Source organism: Ylistrum balloti, unplaced genomic scaffold (assembly GCF_031769215.1).
Source record: "Ylistrum balloti isolate Yb309-2 unplaced genomic scaffold, AGI_CSIRO_Ybal_v1 Utg370712, whole genome shotgun sequence".
Lineage (NCBI taxonomy): Eukaryota > Metazoa > Mollusca > Bivalvia > Pectinida > Pectinidae > Ylistrum > Ylistrum balloti.
The window spans coordinates 20,277-41,730 of record NW_026782425.1 but is presented as its reverse complement, the minus strand read 5'-3'; the positions used below and the strand labels follow the sequence as shown (position 1 = coordinate 41,730).

General features: G+C 32.8%; 1 protein-coding gene across 1 annotated transcript in view; it reads right to left on the bottom strand.

Moving 5' to 3' along the window:
- The window catches only part of LOC132557723 (isoleucine--tRNA ligase, cytoplasmic-like), a 30,335-nt gene extending 11,701 nt beyond the window's left edge, over positions 1-18,634 (bottom strand). Inside the window, exons 1-16 of the mRNA XM_060222245.1 lie at positions 18,492-18,634; positions 12,103-12,263; positions 10,398-10,554; positions 9,719-9,838; positions 8,802-8,936; positions 7,840-7,924; positions 6,441-6,569; positions 5,880-5,967; positions 4,591-4,651; positions 4,111-4,209; positions 3,533-3,655; positions 2,492-2,583; positions 2,190-2,288; positions 1,665-1,791; positions 1,227-1,300; positions 113-307 (exon numbers count right to left, since the gene is read on the bottom strand). Coding sequence (XP_060078228.1) covers positions 113-307; positions 1,227-1,300; positions 1,665-1,791; positions 2,190-2,288; positions 2,492-2,583; positions 3,533-3,655; positions 4,111-4,209; positions 4,591-4,651; positions 5,880-5,967; positions 6,441-6,569; positions 7,840-7,924; positions 8,802-8,936; positions 9,719-9,838; positions 10,398-10,554; positions 12,103-12,233 — 1,715 coding nt within the window. The 5' untranslated portion in view covers positions 12,234-12,263; positions 18,492-18,634. The remainder of the gene's footprint in view (positions 1-112; positions 308-1,226; positions 1,301-1,664; positions 1,792-2,189; positions 2,289-2,491; positions 2,584-3,532; positions 3,656-4,110; positions 4,210-4,590; positions 4,652-5,879; positions 5,968-6,440; positions 6,570-7,839; positions 7,925-8,801; positions 8,937-9,718; positions 9,839-10,397; positions 10,555-12,102; positions 12,264-18,491) is intronic.
- Positions 18,635-21,454: the final 2,820 nt, after the last annotated feature.

Here is a 21,454-nt window from a genome sequence, read left to right as displayed (position 1 = left end):
ATATTTTAATTACTCACTCTCAATTATAGAGGACACACAGATATACTATCTTACTCTACACCAACAAATAAAACAAACAGCTGGAAGTCCCTCCTACAAACACAATACTAACCAACCCCTGGTCTGGTCCACACCTTCTGCAATGAAATCAGCAGGGAAGTTCTCATCAAAGTCTTTCTTATGCTCAAAAGGGTAGTGGACCTGAGCGTATGGCATGCTGCCACTCTCAAACCAGCAGTCAAACACCTCTGGGGTCCGCTTCAGTTGTCCTTTCCCCAACTTGGAAGGAATAGTGATTTTATCGACACTGGAAATAAATAAGGCTTTGGCATAATCATCAACCAATAGATTTCCTCTCTATATCAAAATTATATAGGAAAATTCTTGTTTTCTTTAACCTCAACAATATTGTTGACACAAATTTGTTAACATTTCTTACTTCCTTTTCTGCTTTTAAAATTTTTTTTCAGTGTTGTGGGGAGGTGTCGTGGGAGGGTGAGGGAATAAGAAATAAGAATAGTACGGACAGTTTAACACTGAGATTTTAAGGTATTACATCCACTGTTGCACTGCTTACCTTGATCATTCAATGGTGCTCATAATATTGCCTAATAACTGAAAGGAGTCAGGAATGTTTATAGAATAATCAATTTTTTTCTGAAAAAAAGGCTTTCTGTGTTTTGATGTATTGCCATATCATAAATTTTACAAAACTTATGTACTAAAACTATTGTGAAGTCATAAATAATTCACATCTTGATGACGTCACATGATTGTCATGGTCGTGAAAAAACATGCCATAAGTCTGTCTTATTAAAGACAATTTAGTTTATGAGCTTTTGCTAATTTTTCAGAAATATGATTTAAATGATAAACAGAATCTTATACTCGAGTGGATGTAAGATGCAATTTAGTATTACACTGACACTCATGTAAGACCCCACCTTTCTCTATACATACACCTCGTAATGTAGTGAAAAGATATACAGCTATTATATTACTTAAGATAAGAATTCTTCAACCATCTTCTACAACATTAAAATATTAACAGACATGTGATATATGTATGTTCAAAATCTTAACAGATGTGTAATATGTATAAGTTCAAAATCTTAACAGACGTGTAATATGTGTAAGTTCAAAATCTTAACAGATATGTGATATATATTAAATATTCTGTATATATCATGAAGATGAGGTTTCCATGAAATATCCTGCTCACTTACGTTTCCCTGTGAAGGTCGTCCACCTTTACCCCACTGAGCTGGTGAAGTTCCTCTATGGACCCCACACACACAACCTGTAGATACCATTACATAAATAGCCTAGTGAGATTTATGGCAAATGAACATGCTAAAAACATCACTTTGACATTAAGGAAAAATATTTTTTCTAGAAAGTATTTACGGAACAACACATTCCACACCATGATATCAGAATACATTCAGAATTAAAACCAAGCAAGACTGAAGCTATTTGTAGTTAAGAGTGCCTATGATAAAAAAATTGTAATACAGTAAATCCCTAATCAAATTTTACATTTTTCAAGTCTGTGTAAAAGAATCATCCACATTAAAACTAAAATCGATTTCCCAGGAGATCCAAAACAATGAAAATAAAGTAATTCTGGGTAATACTTAGTAAGTTAAACAAAAATATCCCACCTCCTGCCCATCATCACTGATCCACATTGGTATTGGTGTACCCCAGTATCGGTTCCTGGAGATGGCCCAATCTCGTGCATCTCTCAGCCAGTTAGCAAACCTCTTTTCTTTCACAAAATCTGGCACCCTAGTCATAAGTACATATTATGGTTATTGGTGTAAAGACAAGGTGACACAATCTTGGATAAAAAATATACATAGTATATGCGTATCAACTTGCGTCAAAGATAATGAAATAAATTTATCGTAAAATAATTTTATGAGTATGACAGAAGACATCAAAGTCCAGTAGACCTAACTCTCAATATAAAATATTACAGAATAAATTACAATCATAGTATTTTTTAAGCTTAAGTCTGAAAGTCTCTGTGCCCTGTCTTGATACTCAGACAACTATAAAGCTATTGAGTAACATGTGCACCAAAACAAAGTGGTTATTACTAAATCTGTAATTTTTAATACATGACAAGAAAAACAAGTCAATGACATTTTATCTGATTAGGGTGATTAATATGTACTACATACCAGTAAGTTTTAGAATTATTATCTAACAATTTGTGTGTGGCCTGTTCAACACGAACAAACCAGCTGGGAACAGCCTTGTAGATCAAAGGTGTCTCAGACCTGAAATAATGAGAAAAAAAAGATAAACTCTGAGTCCTATCAAACTGATGAGAAGTTTTACATGTAACAACAACTGATAACAAATTATATTTAATACTGTCAAGATTCTTTTCTTCTTGTGTTAAAATGTGAAGATTTATCTCCCTTAGACCAATGTTACGTGATAGGCCATCCCATACTTTATTGGACTGCATTTTTTTTACCTCCAACAGAATGGATAACTATGGGTGATGGTTCCTTGGTGTACCAGACGATTGTTGGACTTCAACATTTTCATTATGTGTTTATCAGCATCCTGTAAAATGTCATATTTATAATAATTCAAACTATTCCTTGTTTCATACACAGCAATATTCAGTGAAATATTGAATTATACTTGATAGGTCCTTGATAACATTTGTCACAGATCTCTTTATAAATTTGTCACTATAAAATCAACATGTGGTATAGAATTCTTAAATGATTGGTCAATCAATACAGTTAAATGGATTCATAGAAATTTCTTGTATAGAATAAAAACAACCAAGGCAGGTTATATTCTATTTAATTTTATGTACAGGAATTTTAGCTTTTATAATTTATTGACTGCACAAATGACAATATACATATATTCAATATATTAAAAGTCTTGTAAGGGCTATTTCAGTAAAACATGATCCTGGGGGCCTCCAAAATAAATCATTTTGATTCATGATTCAGTTTCCTGCCTATTACTTCTAAGCAAGTTAACAATTAAATTCTATAGGTGGTAACTCTGAACAAAACATGGAGTCTTACCTAGGGTTAGCTTAAAACTGTACCGGAATAAACAAAACATGAGTCTTACCTAGGGTTAGCTTAAAACTGTACCGGAATAAACAAAACATGAAATCTTACCTAGGGTTAGCTTAAAACTGTACCGGAATAAACAAAACATGGAGTCTTACCTAGGGTTAGCTTAAAACTGTACCGGAATAAACAAAACATGGAGTCTTACCTAGGGTTAGCTTAAAACTGTACCGGAATAAACAAAACATGGAGTCTTACCTAGGGTTAGCTTAAAACTGTACCGGAATAAACAAAAACAAGATTCCTACTGTGGGATAGATGTTTCACTGGAATAGCACTACACAAAATGTGCAGTCCTGGGGTTGGACAGATGTTTTACTGGCCAGCAAAAGCCCTAAACAACATCTGAAGTTCTGAGGTGGGAAAATTGTTTTACTAGAGTAACCTTTACAAGCATGGTTGCCTAAGATTTTCACCTTGACATGCATTCCTTTGAAGTCAACAACTTCTTCTGTGAATTTTCCACTGGCATCAACCGGACAGATCATGGCGCTATCTTTGCTAATTATACCATTGTTCAAACACACCCGGTAATCGTCCTGTAATAAGAAAGAAAAGAAACCCTGTAGGCAGTGCAAACACAGCAACCCTAGAGTCCAGCATACTCTAAAAATACTAGAGATTACACAGCTAGACACTAACAACAAACTCTTTGTAAAGTCAGCAGATTGAATAATGCCTTACAATAAATCTGACAGCTAGCAGCCTCACGTTGTGGGATAAACTAGTTTAGCTGATCCATTTAATATATATATGCTCTAGACAACTATATCCATGTAATTAAAATTCACTCAGAAGATTTACAGAAGAAAATTCATATTGCATGAACTTTTCCTTTGTTTGATTGACAACAAAACAGTACAATCTTTCCTAATCTATGAGGATTTCTAAACATAGCATGCAGATGTTCCATAATTTGAATAAAATTGTGAACAAGAAGCACTAGTCACATTATTCTGGAGACATGTGAAGGAAAAGTATTCTATAAGGGTACCTCTCCAAAGTATGGGGCTTGGTGTACGATGCCTGTGCCACTTTCCGCACTAACGTAATCATCACAAAGGATTCGGAAGGCACCTTTCTCCTTCCCCATCTACAATTCAAACATAAGACAATTACATTTTCATCAGTGAAATATCAACATAATTCATAATGTATTTACCAATCAGAATGTTTGATGTCTTAAAATTGACCAATCAGAACATTCTCTACGCATTCACCAATCAGAAAGTTCTCTCTCTAAGCATTCACCAATCAGAATGTTCTCTCTCTTAGTATTGACCAATAAGCATGTTCTCTCTCTCAGCATTGACAAATCAAACTGTTCTCTCTCTAATGACTAATCATAATGTTCTCTATTGATATTAACCAATCTGAAAGTCTTCTCCTTGTTGAGTATATACTTTATAACACTACAATCATCCAACAATATGCTTTAGAGAAAATGTTAGAAAACAGTTCACTGTTCACTTACATATTCAAAATAATTGAACAGAGGTTTGTACTTCTTCCCAACCAAATCCTTGCCTTTGAATCTGAAATGGAATACAGATTAACAGTGGTACACAACATGCTATCAAACCAAGCATTGTCAGCAAATATCTTTCATCAGAGAACTGAAGTATTGTGTACTTATGTGGTAGAAACATTCACAACCTGTAAAGTGTTGGCAAAATGTGTTCATCATTTGTAGAATTGATGTATACGGAAAAGGCACTTATTTTGGCAGAATCAAATTTTAGCACAATATTGTTTTTAACTAATAGGTAACAGTCAATTGCAACAAGCTCAAGGTTGGTATTGTTGTTCTATTGCGTCTAATGATTTTGCCTGTAGATGTGGTAGTTGTAAAGGAACAATGATACCAACCTGTCCCTGAGCTTGTTCTGATTGATTTTTACCTTTATTTACCCACCCACCCCCTCCTCCTATTCTTTAATCGTCAGGCATGCCTAGAGGTATCCAAGCAATGGACAACAGAACCTATACTTCCTTCACCAGAAGTACGGTGTTGACACCATACCTCTATGGACTTTTAACAATTGAGTGCAATAACAATTCACACATTCACAATAATTACTACATTATTAATGACATACAGATATTGCAATTAGTGCCATGATATTTCAGTGCAATATCTCAAGTGTGAAAAGCACTAAAATAAGATCACCACTAAAATATATATGTTTACAGTAAGCTTAAGTGTGAAAGCACTAAAATAAGATCACCACTAAAATATATATGTTTACAGTAAGCTTAAGTGTGAAAGCTCTAAAATAAGATCACCACTACAATATATATGTTTACAGTAAGCTTAAGTGTGAAAAGCACTAAAATAAGATCACCACTAAAATATATATGTTTACAGTAAGCTTAAGTGTGAAAAGCACTAAAATAAGATCACCACTAAAATATATATGTTTACAGTAAGCTTAAGTGTGAAAGCACTAAAATAAGATCACCACTAAAATATATATGTTTACAGTAAGCTTAAGTGTGAAAGCACTAAAATAAGATCACCACTAAAATATATATGTTTACAGTAAGCTTAAGTGTGAAAGCACTACAATATATATGTTTACAGTCACCACTACAATATATATGTTTACAGTAAGCTTAAGTGTTAAAGCACTAAAATAAGATCACCACTAAAATATGTATGTTTACAGTAAGCTACTGCTATAGTGACTTTTAAATATTTATTTATGTTAAACTATAATGAAAACTATATTGTACTATATCAGTTGATGGGGTGAAACTTACTTCTCCAATACAGTATATTCTTCTGAAGATTTGAAGAGTGATTGTAGTCTGGCCTCCATCAAAATGTAGACACGATTTGTTTGATTATCTATAAATAAAAAATCAATAATCTGCATTAAATACACTTCTTACTGTCACACTGATTATCATCTTGTAACTTTGAACAATAGTCTAGAAAAAAATTCTGAATTTCAAAAACAATCCTTCACTTTTTATCAGTGTCAGTTCAATAATCAATAGGTTTAGAAACAGTCACTTAAGACTTTGATCATGGTAAACAGAACAAAACAATGACATGTCTGAGTGCAGCCATTCAACTTTACAAACACAAACTAGAGCTTTTGCGGTTTTATTTTTCCTAATTTTGGAGCATTGAGAAAAATTTTTAATTTAAGACTTTAAATGAAACTGATGGAAATTATCATTCATTTCATGATCTCTGCAAACTACCTTCATCTTTGGCTCAAAATTTGGTAAAAACCACCAGATTTCGAACTATTGAAGAAAGAAACAACAGTATTTACTAAAACTCAGTCATTGATATGGGAGGCATTGACCTACCTTTAACCTTGATGTAGTCCATATTGGCATTGACACAGAGGGACATGTTACTGGGCAGTGTCCAGGGTGTTGTTGTCCAGGCCAGAGCACTCACCTCTGGACTTTCCAGCAGTGGGAAACTCACAATCACTGTAACACAGTGTAGATTGTAACTTAGGGCAGACAAATACGTACACAACAACTAACAACATATATCACTGAATATTACACTATCTTCTATCAAGATAGACAATGCTAAATGTAACACTATCTTCTATCAAGATAGACAATGCTGAATGTTACACTCTCTCCTATCTAGATAGACAATGCTAAATGTTACACTCTCTACTATCAAGATAGACAATGCTAAATATTACACTCTCTACTATCACGACAGACAATGCTATCAGGACAGACAATGCTAAATGTTACACTATCTACTATCAAGACAGACAATGCTAAATGTAACACTCTCTAGACAATGCTAAATGTTACACTCTCTATCAAGATAGACAATGCTAAATGTTACACTCTCTAGACAATGCTAAATGTTACACTCTCTACTATCAAGATATACAGTGCTAAATGCTACAATCTCTACTATCAAGATATACAATGACAGCTCTAGAAACTTACAAATACTAGACCATACTACTATGGACTGTTATAGTTTAAACATAGAATGTTACATTGTCTATTATCAGGAAAGACAATAATAGATTTAGAATTTTACAAATACATATATAAACTGATGTAGGGTATACACGGAATGTTACAACTAGTATTACAGAATGTTTTCTTTAAGAAGACAATACAATATAACAGGTTTAAAATGTTACAAATCGACTGTACTACAATACTGCTATAAATAGCTGCAGAGCTATACATGGAATTATACAATTAACAACACAGAATGTTAATTTGTCTTTGACTTTATAGCTTATTTAAATCAATTAATCAGTTACAATTACAATGGAGACCTTAACAACGGACATGACTTCAAATATGATGTAGAAATATCCAATTTCTACCTTATTTGCTTGGAAAATGGATTATGTGGCAAAACTAATATTATCTTTATTTCTATTTGATATGTAATTGATGAAACGGATTCCAATTTCTCCTTTTAGTGAGCTAAAACTAAAAGTTCTTCAATAGATTCATTTCATAAATTTACATATCAAATGGAACCTTATGTCAGATCCTGAAAGTATTAGGAAAGACAATGGCAGATTGAAAAACTTCAAAATGATGCTGTTATACATTGAATCTCACAATTATCATGTGAAGTAGTATTGTCTTCTATCAACATGCAACCATAGGCACAGAAATCAGATCTTGTTATGATGTCAATAAACATAGGAGACACACAGATAATCAATGAAATATTATAGGGATAGAAAGTTAAGGAGATACTAACCAGCTGGATCAGTGACATCTTTGTAGTTCTGTCCACTCTCAAAGTTACTGAGGGGAGTATTACACAACGTAGAGTACGGCATCACCTGTAACCAGTACGACACACAAACTAAACAAAGTTACTGAGGGGAGTATTACACATTGTAGGTCATCACCTGTAACCAGTACGACACACAAACTAAACAAAGTTACTGAGGGGAGTATTACACATTGTAGGTCATCACCTGTAACCAGTACGACACACAAACTAAACAAAGTTACTGAGGGGAGTATTACACATTGTAGGTCATCACCTGTAACCAGTACGACACACAAACTAAACAAAGTTACTGAGGGGAGTATTACACATTGTAGGTCATCACCTCTAACCAGTACGACACATAAACTAAACAAAGTTACTGAGGAGAGTATTACACATTGTAGGTCATCACCTCTAACCAGTACAACACACAAACTAAACAAAGTTACACATTGTAGGTCATCACCTGTAACCAGTATAAACAAAGTTACACATTGTAGGTCATCACCTGTAACCAGTACGACACACAAACTAAACAAAGTTACTGAGGGGAGTATTACACATTGTAGGTCATCACCTGTAACCAGTACGACACACAAACTAAGCAAAGTTACAGAGGGGAGTATCACACATTGTAGGTCATCACCTGTAACCAGTACGGCACACAAACTAAACAAACATGTTGTGGTTTTGAAGTTATACATTTTGAAATACCTGTGTCTTAAATTATGTGAGAATATCATGTTTGTTTTATAAATATCAAACACTCTATCAACATAACAATCTATATACCTTAAATGCTACATTTTTCTAAGCTGTCAGTATATCTCAGCTTTCTCTTTCCAGGTTCAATAAAATACCTTTTTTACAAATGTGACACAGCAACATCATACACACAAAATTCTTTTTCAAATTGTTTTGATAAAAACTGATTGCTATGATACCTTTGCTCCCTTGTACACAAAGCCTTTGTTGTACAGCTCCTTGAACACAAACCAGATTGACTCCATGAACCATGGATACATAGTCTTGTAATCATTATCAAAGTCTATCCACCTTCCCAGTCTTGTCACTATATCCTGAATCAAAAACACTCACAATTATTTTTCTGATATTCATTGTTTTAACTTTTTTCCACAAAATTATTCAAATTGTTATCACCGAAAAGCAAAGGAGATTATCCTTATATAAAAAAAAATAATAAAATTCTCCAAAAATATGTGTCCGGAGAAAACTAACCCTTTTTCCTTCGAATGATGTAGTACAGTGTATCATTGTATGACAATATTATCAAAGTTTCTTACAAGTCATACTGATCATGGTCATAATTGTTCCAGAAAGTTAGACTTCTTGTACCTGACCTTTGTATAAAAATTAAAATAATAAGATTTTATTCAAAGTTGAGTGATTACAGTGATAAGAAGTAATTGAAACAAGACCTGACAGAAGTGTATTCTGTTTCAAAACTGAAAATTTCTTTCAACAAGGCACTATTGTGATATATAACTGCCAACAAACCTTTGTAATTTGGATTAGTTTTTTACTTATCAATAGATTTTGTTTGATATAGTGTCAGAACTTTCTACACAGGATTGATCTTACACTATCAATCATCTTTTTCTTTATCTATCATGTAAGAATAGAAATCTATGTATCCATTGTAAAATTTTTTGATATTTTGCCTTGTACATCGTCTCCCCTGTTTTGACAGTTAACTTTACCTGACATTCCTGAGAGTATTTATTTATTTATTTTGATTATTTATTTATTTACCTATTAAGATAGAATGGAAATCTTTGTGTTCATTGTAACATTTTTAGATATTTTGTCTTGTACATCGTCTCCCGTCTTTCAACTTTACCTGCCACTCCTGGGAGTACCTCATGACAATCTTTCGACACTCAGCATTATACTTGTCGATACCCATCTTCATGACATCATCAGGTCCTGTAATACCCAGTGTCTTATCTATCTCATACTCCTGGAATAGACAGCAATTTTATAACAAATTATTCTTTATCAATATTCACAGCATAAATAACCAATATATCAAAATCACAGGGCATGTTATCCATGTTATAAGACTGTAGATATAAACATAAATTAACACAGGCTTTCCTGTGTAATCCTGAAAGTATATCACTCAAAATTTAATCTGCATGACCTAGCAATAAGGTGCAAAGAAGCAAAATAAAAGCCATGTAAAAATGAACACTTTATAGTAAACAAATCTATTTTTGAGACTGAATTTTTTCAGGAAAGAAAAAAGCTCAAGGAAAAAGCAGTGTAAGACTTGATCATACGTGCAATATCAATGTGACTGATCCTAATCAAAGAGTTGACAATAAATAAATGAAAGTTATGATTATTAAACAGATTTCTGTTAAGGTACGGATTTCAAATTTTCCCATAGATACAAGAAAGATCAAAATTAATCGACAACCGCTTGATCAGTGTTTCTATTGTAAGAGGTAGGAAGTCTTTAGTAAGCGTTGCTTCTACATTGTATAAATGCACAGAATATCAGAATGAAGACGTACCACAGGAAGGCCGTGACAATCCCAGCCAAATCTCCTCTCTACATGGTACCCAGTCTGGTGGGCGTAACGTGTGACTACATCCTTAATAGTTCCAGCCAGGATGTGACCGTAATGAGGTAACCCTGTGGCAAATGGTGGGCCATCATAGAAGGTATACCTTTGAAAACATTAAGAATAAATCAACACCAGGTCAAACAGGACATTCTGATAATCTCATTTCAGTATAAATTTGCAGAACATTTAATCACAAATTGCTTTTAAATTTTCTTCCAAATATTGGCCAATGAAAAGATTTGTGACTGTTTAACCACTATATACCAGCTACAAATTTTCATCCCATATATCTAGCACAAATGACAATATTGCTGATGATGTCATTGACCTTGATTGACCTTCACACATCATGGAAATTATATCAAGAATAACAGCATGATGAGAATGTCATCTGTTTTTGAAAATCACTGGTGTCAACACTAGCACGACAAACAGATTTCTGAAATCATGCAGAAAAAGACAGCCCTAAATAATCTTACATCTGTGATGTTTTAAAGTCTGATGCCCAACTATAAATAGGCTAACACTATGTCTTTAGGAAGAACTGTCCCAAAAATTAAGATTTTGATTGTAAAATAGCTACACATTGATGTATGAACTTTTCTTCATTTGAGTGCCATTCTACCATTCTCCATTAGAAACATCCCGGTGAAATTGAGGGTAATGATGTAATACAAGTTTATATTTAGAAAATGAAAGTACTTGATTTAGATCTGATGAATTTCCTGCTCTCAATTTTCACCACAAGTTTGCCTAGTGAATCTACTGAACTGCCAAATTTAATGGAGAAAGAGTTGCATTATACATTGTTTCATTGTATATTTCTAGTTGTTTTTATTATGTTGTGAAAATGTGACTTGACAGGCATTAAAATATTCCGTTTTTTTTTTACACCTAATGGCTAAATTTAAATGTGGCAAAATAAGGTTGTCATGCAGCATATCTAAGCCTATGATCGTTAAGTCATGCGTCCGGAAAAGCACTCATCCGGTCGTCATGGACAATGAAAATTGTCTGAGACAACCAGATTTAACTTTGTCAGTCGTCTGTCGGACAAGTACTTTTTTCCAATGAAATTGATGTTACAACTTAAATTTCAATAAAAATGTAAAGAAAATTTAAAACAAGGAAACATGTTTACGGTACTTCAAAAACAAAATATTCCAGTCTGTGCTCTAACTTTTGATTACACTGGAACTCCCATGATGTCAAATATAGCATTTGGAATACCTTAGTCATTTTCCCACGATCATACTGATGTCAGGTGCTCTCGGGCGGTACTAATATGTACCGGTCTGTATTTAGCAGCACCTAGTCAGTAGGATATAAAAAAACTACAGCTAGGCCTAAGTTGCGCACAATGTCTGACGCAAAGCAGCCATCACTGCATAGTTTTTTCACTAAAACTTAAAATAAAAATAGAAAAAAAGTCACATGTCACATCCTCACTGATTAAGTCGCCATTTCATAGCTGAATTTGGACGAGTAAATTTCCAATCGGGACGAGGAATTTTTTCAGTCCACTAGTCCTGTGCCTAGTGGTTTAAAATATTTTTCCAGACCCCTGTAATTGACTTGCAAAGTAAATGTAAATTAAATCTGATTTGCCTGGATGCTATAATAACCAGATCACACTGATTTCAATACTGACCTTGGCTTTTTTGCTGACTGTTTTAATGAAGTTTTGAAAGCATCTATGTCTTTCCAGTGCTGGAGCACGGCTTCCTCCATTTTGGGGAAATTGATGTGCTCAGCCACTGGCTGACATTTAGACATCGACATGATGGCTGTATTCTGTGTGTTTCTTGTTCTCTGAAATACAGGGGTAAAAGAAAGTAATATATCATTGTTTTCAGATCTCTGTTTTTGTTTTCACATTTTGAAATAAATGTCCTTAGGCAAAACACTTCACCTTAATTGCTCTGGATGGGCCTCTCTTATGCTGTTCAGTCAGGTAGTAAAATGGCCTTGGCTTTTCACAAGCTCTAAACTCAGCTTACAAATTATTCTAGTTAAAGGTAGTAAAATCATGTACCCCAAAATTACAGATGTTTTGCTGAGCTCAAATTTTGCTTATTTTCAAAGAATATTTTAGGGCAATTTGATTTGGTACATAAATATTACTCAAAAATCTATTAATAAAACTAATAATTTTAACATTTATTAGATTCATAAATATATGAATTCCTGAATTATGCATGTATATACCAACACAACCAACAAAAATAAATCTGCTATGAAAATTAATCATTTTACAATATATAGTACATTCAATCACTAAATGAAGGTGATACATTAAAAACTGGACAACTGGTTTCGTGAAAAAATTCACAAGATACAAAATATATCTAAGACATGGCGATGGGAATAGTCAAATTCTAGTCACTTTTACCTGCACTACACCCTAAATTTATAATTCTGTAACAAACAATTCTCAGGAATTTGCAACTTATGTTTGATTTGATTTGTAATTGTTTATGCAATATCTTCAATTCCCCCTTAACTTTAATACTAAACTTTCACATGGGGGAGGGTGGTTATCTGAGGATAGATTCGTAACTGAAAATTAATTAACTGAAATATTTTGCCTAAATCTGAGTGATTAGTCAGATATTTCAAATAATATCTTGTACACAGTTTATAAAATATTATTTCATCATACAGCAAAGACAATATTACAAGTATCAAAAGTATTGACAGAAATAACCAATGGCAAGCTGTAAGATACCAGATACCAAAGTGGTAAGCATCAAAACAAAAATGGCTAACAATATTAGACATAAATCATTCACAATACTTACCTGAAACAATAAACGAGAATCAAGTGAACAAAGTAATGTTGGCAATCCTACTTTTTGTTAGGGTTTGGATATTCCACTTTCATTTCTGAATGGTTTTCTTACAAAGTTCTAATCATAACCACTTCCAAGAAACTTCAGGTCATTTTACCTGGAAAATGTACTCTATAATTGATTGTGCAAAGAAGACATCTTGGGTTTGTTTGCACATTTAAAAAATGCAAATATTAGAACTAAGCATGAAAAGACTTTAAATTGACAGCAGGCATTATGCACAATTATAAATAAATTAATTGAATCTCAAAGATCAATTAAAAAACTGATGAACTCAGTTAATAGGACCAAAGCACTTTGAGGTTCAATTTCATGCAGTTATATTTTACTTTGCTATCATTCAACAAATCTTGATAAAATATGATGTAAAAGTTGTTTTGTAAAAAGTAATATTTTGTTAATTCTATCCTTGAAACAAAAACTCATAAATTGTATCAATGGACTTTTTTGATTATTTTGCATTTTTTATACATCATACTCTTGAAAAAGTGTTTGTTTCCTGCCCAGTTTATGATATCTGCAAGTAATACATTGAATAATAATGTATTCATACATGTATTTTATTTTTTTGTATTTGTTTTTAAAAATATGTCCTCTTTTGTATTTATGTTTGTAAAAATATGTCTTCTTTTTTTATCTGTGTTAAAAAAAAATTGTCTTATCAGTTCAAAACAATTAATTTCAAGTTTCTGTGAACTCTAGGACAATATCTCACATCTGAATGGTCTTCAATGTTAGCGTAATGATAGGAAATGGGCTCTGAACTAACTCACCTCCAACAACAAAACTGACAAGAGTTGATGGAAACAATATCTTAAGAACTTATTGTATATAGATTTGATTTGAATTTAAAGTTAATTGTAATATTATGATAGAATATATTCAGATATTTTAGTTGAAGTTACATGTTATTTAAAGGTAATTGTGCTATTATGATAGTGTTTCTACCTATTGTTCTAGACATGTATGCGTTCAGGGAACACACCATACTAGTAGTGTTGAAATATTATTGTGACTTTAGAAAAATAACATGATTAAAAATTGAACCTTATTCAACTATGGCACCTGCTGAACAGGCTAACAATGATAGGTATCATTAATATATTGACATTATTCGATAATCTAGATTTTATACCACTCACCTCACCTGTAACTACAGCCAAACAGAATGTAGTTAAGTAATGGGAATACTACTTTCTGTTTTATTATGGTTTTTCTACTTTCATTTCTGTAAGCTAATTATCCACTCAATATTGAAGTAAATTATGTTCTTTGGTAAACACTATTTCATTCACTCTATTTATAACCACCAAATTTTAAATAAGATAAAAATAGTGCTAAACATTTTTCAAATTTTTGGTTTGCCCCGATCTTACAAAGATACATATAATTACATTGGTTGTTAAAGTAAGACAAAATCTATAATAACTATCTAGATTTTTTTTCAAAAACTACTGTTCTTTGAGAAATTTTAATGCTTAGATTGAATGTGACATCCCTACTCACACACACACACACACACACACACACACCATCGCACATACATACATATAAATATTTGACTCCAAATCCTGATGTGTTAAAGAATAAATAATAATCAAAACTAACCAAGCTTGTCTGATATCGTCTACAAAATGTTAGAAAAAAAGTGTGCTGGAATTTAAACTGCTGTAAGGTAATATTGTACAAGGGTGTATAAAACATGCAGTTATCGTTTATGCCTCAGTAGAATTGCATTGTGTAATTCAAACTTCATTACGTATATTTTGGTTTCAATACACATATGTATGATAATGAAGTATGGTCAGAGCAAAGTTCAGTTATTGTACAAGTCGGAGCGTGAAATTTTACCATGTTTAGGAAATCCAGTCAGGCCTCATAAATCATACTCTTAAAGATAAGAACACTACCAGTATTTACATTGTTTAAGGCACAATAAAACATAACTGTTTCCTGACTGTACCTTATGTAAATACATTGTTTAAGGCACAATAAAACATAACTGTTTCCTGATATCCAAGTTATATACATGCTATTGCATATAGCTAACAATGGGTTGCCCTGGATTTTTTAGTCAACCCTTCTGTTAAAACTTTTTTTACAATCTTTAAGGATGCAATGTTGGTCAGGATCATTTACATATAGAACCCTTATAAAATATTTCATTTTAAAAAAGAAAATGATAAAACTGCTTATCTACCTTATCTATATAGCCAGTTAAAAGAGAAAGTGTTCAGAAAATATGTTTTTGTTGGTTTAACCTAAAAAAATATCATGTATATATCAATTTTTATGAATCAAACAAAAGACTCTCACATGATCATATTTCTTCATATTATGAATTATTCTGGATATGTACAAAAGTATTTTGCAGTCAGATCATCAGACTAAGATTCTATTACTGCTTACTTGCACTATCCAAAATGTCAAATTATAATTGTTTGATGTATATAATCTACCACTTTACATCTGTAGATATATTTGGACTTAACATTTACCAGTATCTGTTACCAGTTTATACTTTATGTCCATTCTAGCAACATGTACAACCATAACACCAAAGGAATCAGTAAGTCATTAGTTATCTTAAAGTAAATTCTGACATTGTGAAAGTTTCCAGTGATACGTTAAACTGAACTTATCTGTCAATGAGAGCATGAAAGATTAATAAAGGTGTATAAATTAATATCACATTGAATTTAGGTTACTTCAAAACAGTTCTTCCCATAAAATCATTTCTAAAATGTACCTTGATACATACAGTATGATTGACAGTAAATCTTGTAAAATAGTTGTTAAATGATCATGAAGTGAGTACATGTACATTATGTCAGTTAATAAGACTCCTGTTACAATTGCAAGGTTTCTTAAATTCTCGGGTTGTCAGATGGTGCAGTGGAAGCACACTCGCATTTCAACTAGATGTCTTTGTTTGCTTTCCCGAACAGACATGTAAAAATATGGGGTTCGCCTGCCCAATGAAGTGGGTTTTCCCCGGGTACTCAAGTTTCCTCCCACATTATGATTCCATGAATGCTAAATTCATCCGGGTTAACAAGAGTGATTTATATAGGTGATATAACTTGTTCCACAATGGTTGTAAAATAAATGAAGTTTATCTATATTAAATTACAAATCATGATTTGGATAATTATTTACCATTCTACATTAGTGGTCTGACATGGGTCATGTATTAATAAAGTAAAAGATCAATTTTCCTAACTGAATTTGAATTTTCAGTTTTGTAACATTTGGCTAATGTTTCCTTCATGTACCTTTTCGACGAAGATTTGAGCATTTGAACATCATCAGATTTAACAGGAGTACTGTAGGGCAGAACGATATAACTTGCAACACTAAAAGATGATGTTGAATCAAATGTTGTTCATGAAAACATAATTTCACACAATGGTTATAAAGCCTACAAAATTTTAATAGAAAATGAATGAAAAGAGATTGAGATTTTAAGACCTGGTTTAAATTATGAAAACAAAAAGGTGCAGTTACTCTTTCTAATACAGTTGAATCATGATCAATCTGCCATCTAGAAAATATCCTTTCAAGTTGATTAAGCTCAACAAATTTCAAATAAATTGGTTAATCACTTAGAGAGAATTCCAGCCCATATCAATATTATGAAAAAATCATGCTGCAGACACTCTTTCAAATACAGTCTAATAAAACTATGCATTCAGGAAAGCACAACTTTATGTCATGGTGATTAAGCCTATATTTGAAAATGATTGCTTGAAAGCTGAGAGACCTCTATACAAACTAGACAAAACAGACAGATGGACAGACAACACTATATGTACCAAAATATGTCCTTTCAAATTATTTTTATGAATAAAAATAAAAAAGCTACGTAAATATGTTTTCTTGACATTTGCTATGAAAATTCCTCTTCACAATAGTATTGAACACAGGCTACATTGTTTCATTTATCTGTTCAGAAAATTTGAAATCTCTGAAATCAATTTGAATACATAATATGAAAATAATCAAAACTTTGCATGTATATATAGTCTACTATATGAAAAGATGCCAGAAAATATGTTTGGATGCCTTGGAAAACATCAGTAGGACACTGATATATCTGGAATGTACATCAGGGTAAAAACATAATGCTGTTATTGATTGTATGCGTTTTATACACTTCCAGTTATTTTTCTATGTTATCCTAATATTTGATAACTCCAAGTCAATTCAGAATTACGAAATAAGAAACAAAATCACAAACTGATTCAGACAGGAAGCCATTTTTGTTTACAGGAGACAGTATTTTGTACTATGCATTATCGTATACAATACAAATATATACATAACCTGATCGTTGATCAACAAATAAGAATTTCTTTTTTATGATAATTGATTTATCTCTTTAGATGCATAATTCAGCGAAAATCAACTGTCCTACACTTAATATACACAGTCTCTGAAGAAAAACACTACTACATGTTGTCTGACATGCATGTGAATTTATGGAGATTTCTTTTTATAATTATTGTTTGAATGCAGACTCTGGTGAGTGTCTTTTTTTCTTTTTTTTTTTTTTTGCACATACTTTTATAGGGCCAGAGTTTTGATGTTCACCTGATTTCAGATCTTTTTACATACGAAGTTGATAGAACATCATAATAATTCAGGCAGACTATGTTACATGTATTAAATCTGTATGCATCTAAATTTCAGACTCTCACATATGAAAGTGATGTGTAGATTTACATTTTCTGTGATGTTTGGACACAGGCAATCAATTCTGGTCTGACAGTTGGATTGCTGTTTAGAAACATTCGTTCGAATTACTCAAAAGTCTGTATGATACGAAGTTTTGCTTTTCCTGAAAGATTCCTCTCAGTTCAGAATTTAAGTTGACAAGTTAACATCAATATGATTCTGACCACAGTAGAATCCACGGATACTGTGACTGTATTCACTACAAATGCCTGGACAACAACATTCTCCTTACCCCGATTTTTTCAAAAAGTGACTCTGTCTGTTACCTAGTCATAGTGACAGAGACATCAATAAACTCGTGGCTAGATAGGCATAACCATTCAGACTATCTATTACTTTAATTAGGTATCTATTTACTTATTTTGAAAGATGCACATTTCAAGCATCCGTGTGATGATGACATAAAACAGCCGGACAGAAAACTTCGTAAAATTATAGAGTTAGTACTCACGTTCTTAGGAGATGGTGTCTTTCAGTGCTGGAAACTGAGACAAAAGTTGGTTATCCGTGTGTTGTAATGATGTTAATATGCGATTTAGTTATGTTATATTGACTTAATCAAGTGAATGTTGCATCATTCCGAACCGGTTAACATGTGGACCGGAAAGCAAGAAAATGTTTCCCGAACATGCGCAATCACATTCAAATATAAAAATAAAGCCAACACAGCGACAGCATATCCGATAAATAGATAAAGATGTCTTAGTGGTATATATGCCAATGGTATTGGGTCTGATCATATTGTCAGTGCAGATTTATCAATGGTTCTGGTATATAAAGAATCAGAAATAGGCGCGGAATGAAGCTGACAGTCTGCAAAGAATATGAAAGTCGAATTCGACGCTCCAACACTACCTCTCATCACCGGTATCTCGAACCGGAGACGTATATATGTGATATATACGTCTCTGCTCGAACATAAACAACACAATAAAAATCAAGTCCATCATGCAAACTATAGTGGGCTTAAGTTTGTCTTGTATTGTTTACGTTCCAGATACAGGTGCATGTGCTCTCTCTTTGATAGATTTCTGTATCAGAAAAAAATGCGAGATAGACCGAAGCGGGCACAGGTCAGTCCTAGCTTTAAGGGAAAAGGTTATATGAATATGGAAAATCTTTGGCTCGAGTGTTTTATCCACTGTGTTAGTCCGAATTATATGTTGTTCTATAGACTATCTTCATAGCTGTCTGGAGTCGATGAACTCCAGTCCGATATCAAAAACTTAGAAGTCGACAGAACGTCATTGAATTATTCGGACCAGAGACGTATATAACATGTTATATACGTCTCTGTTGGGACTGTTCCTTTAACAAATTCTTGAACGTTCTAAATAGGGACAGGTCAATTAGTTTCTGCTGTAAAATTTTATTTGACAGTAAATGATGAGTCACGCTATACTACTTCTTAGTCGAATATTATTCTAAAAAAATGTTGTAAAGCCGGTTATGTGTTATCTATTGAGACTAAAGCACATAGATGTACTCCGAAAGGAGGCCGCAGCGACGCTAGCTCGATACTCACTGATTTTTTCCATCTCTTACTTGCTCAATTTTCAACTTAATAAAGCCAGAGACGTATATAACACATAAAGCATAGCTCTCATGAGTCGATATATCAAATGAATTTCCACCATATGGTACTTCGCTAACGTTCTCAGGTTAACTAGTTAAAGAAATTACAAACACATAATAATGATATCTCCGCATTATTGCCATCATCGAAATTCCAAGGGTAACTTTGAAATTCAAGGATGCATTAAAGTATGTAATGAACTTCGAGAAAAAAAGCTTGCCATTGTCCAGGTATTATAAATATTCAAAGACGTCATTTCGTTAAGAAAACAAAATTCTTTCAATTGAATTATTTTCACTTTTAACATTTATTTCACAAGTAGATGTGCTATTGAAGAAAGGACTGTCATTTTCATGAATAGAATTTTTTCAACTTACTCATGTAAAAACAAAGCATTTCGTCATCTTGCATCATAATAATTTGTCGGCGCCAAATCGGAACTGGAAGTTGCACAATATCAAAAGTTTATATTTATCATTATCTTTATGTACGTCTGATAACGGGGTGAGCCGCAGCGTGGTGGCAGGACTCTTCCTCTGAGACTAAAGCAGTTAGGATCTAATACCTGACGTGATGGCCTCGGTCTGATCGTCAGTGGTCCACTTCGCCAAATCGATACTCACTCTTTTTCATTATAGTTTTAATATTCACCCCTTAATTATCTCTACTGACGAAAGAAGGAGAAAATAGGTGTGTAGGTAATTTACATGATGATTTTAATTTCTTTGTCAAATACAAGAACATTCTAAATATAGGAAGCTTCAATCATTTTTGATGTATGGTTTTATTTGACAGTAAATGATAATACCTGCCATTTTGCCTCCTTTTCGAATATCGTCTTGGTAAGATTTTGCAAAATTAATAGTATAATGAGTATGGAGTTGGTGCAGCGGTATCCTGGAGTTTATCAGGATATTTCTTCAGTCTACTCAGGTAAGATTATATGATATTTGTTAATAAAACAATTCAACTATATTATAATATATTTATTCTGAAAGGGAAATAAATCTTATTTTATTTCTTACTTTTTCATGATGTTTACATAAAAAAACCAACAATGTAGTAGTTTGAGTATTGTATATGAAATGGTCGAAAATATGTTTACAAGTCCCAGCTCTGAAAAAAGGTCGTGTGATTATGAAAAAGAGTGAGTATGGAGTTGGTGCAGCGATATCCTGCTGTTGATCAGGACATTTCTTCAATCTCCTCAGTTAAGATTCTATTATGTTTGTTAATAGCACAATTTTACCATATCTGTAAAATATTTATTCTGATAGGGTAAAAACTAAATATACTAAATATTTTTTCATGATGTTTACAACTAAAATAACATTGCAGTAGTTAGATAATGGTATATGATAAAGACGGAAATATGTTTACAAGCCAAGCTCTGCAATGATTTCGTAAGATTATAAAAAAGAGTGAATATCGAGGTAGCACTGTGGTTAATGATTGTGAAAATTCCGGTTACTGATGTAGATTCCATTTTGAAAAACATAGATATATTACTAAATTGAAGCAATAAACGAAGACTGATTTCTCCCCACCTTTACATAACATGGAGTGAAGTCAAAGAAAATGGACGTTTTTACATTTATTCCTAACTCGTGAGAAATGTTAGCGGATATTGCACCACTGTCCAGGTAGCTTTATATGTATCAGTTACCCGGTATGTTAAGCAGAGAGCCACAGCGTGTTATGTACTATGTATTGAGACTAAACACAAAACTGTACAACACGTTTTACGTTGCACATTGAATGAAAATTTTTACATACAAATTTGGCTCGCAATATTTGGTCTTGGTCAACTGGGCGAGGTGGTCACGTACGATGGGACG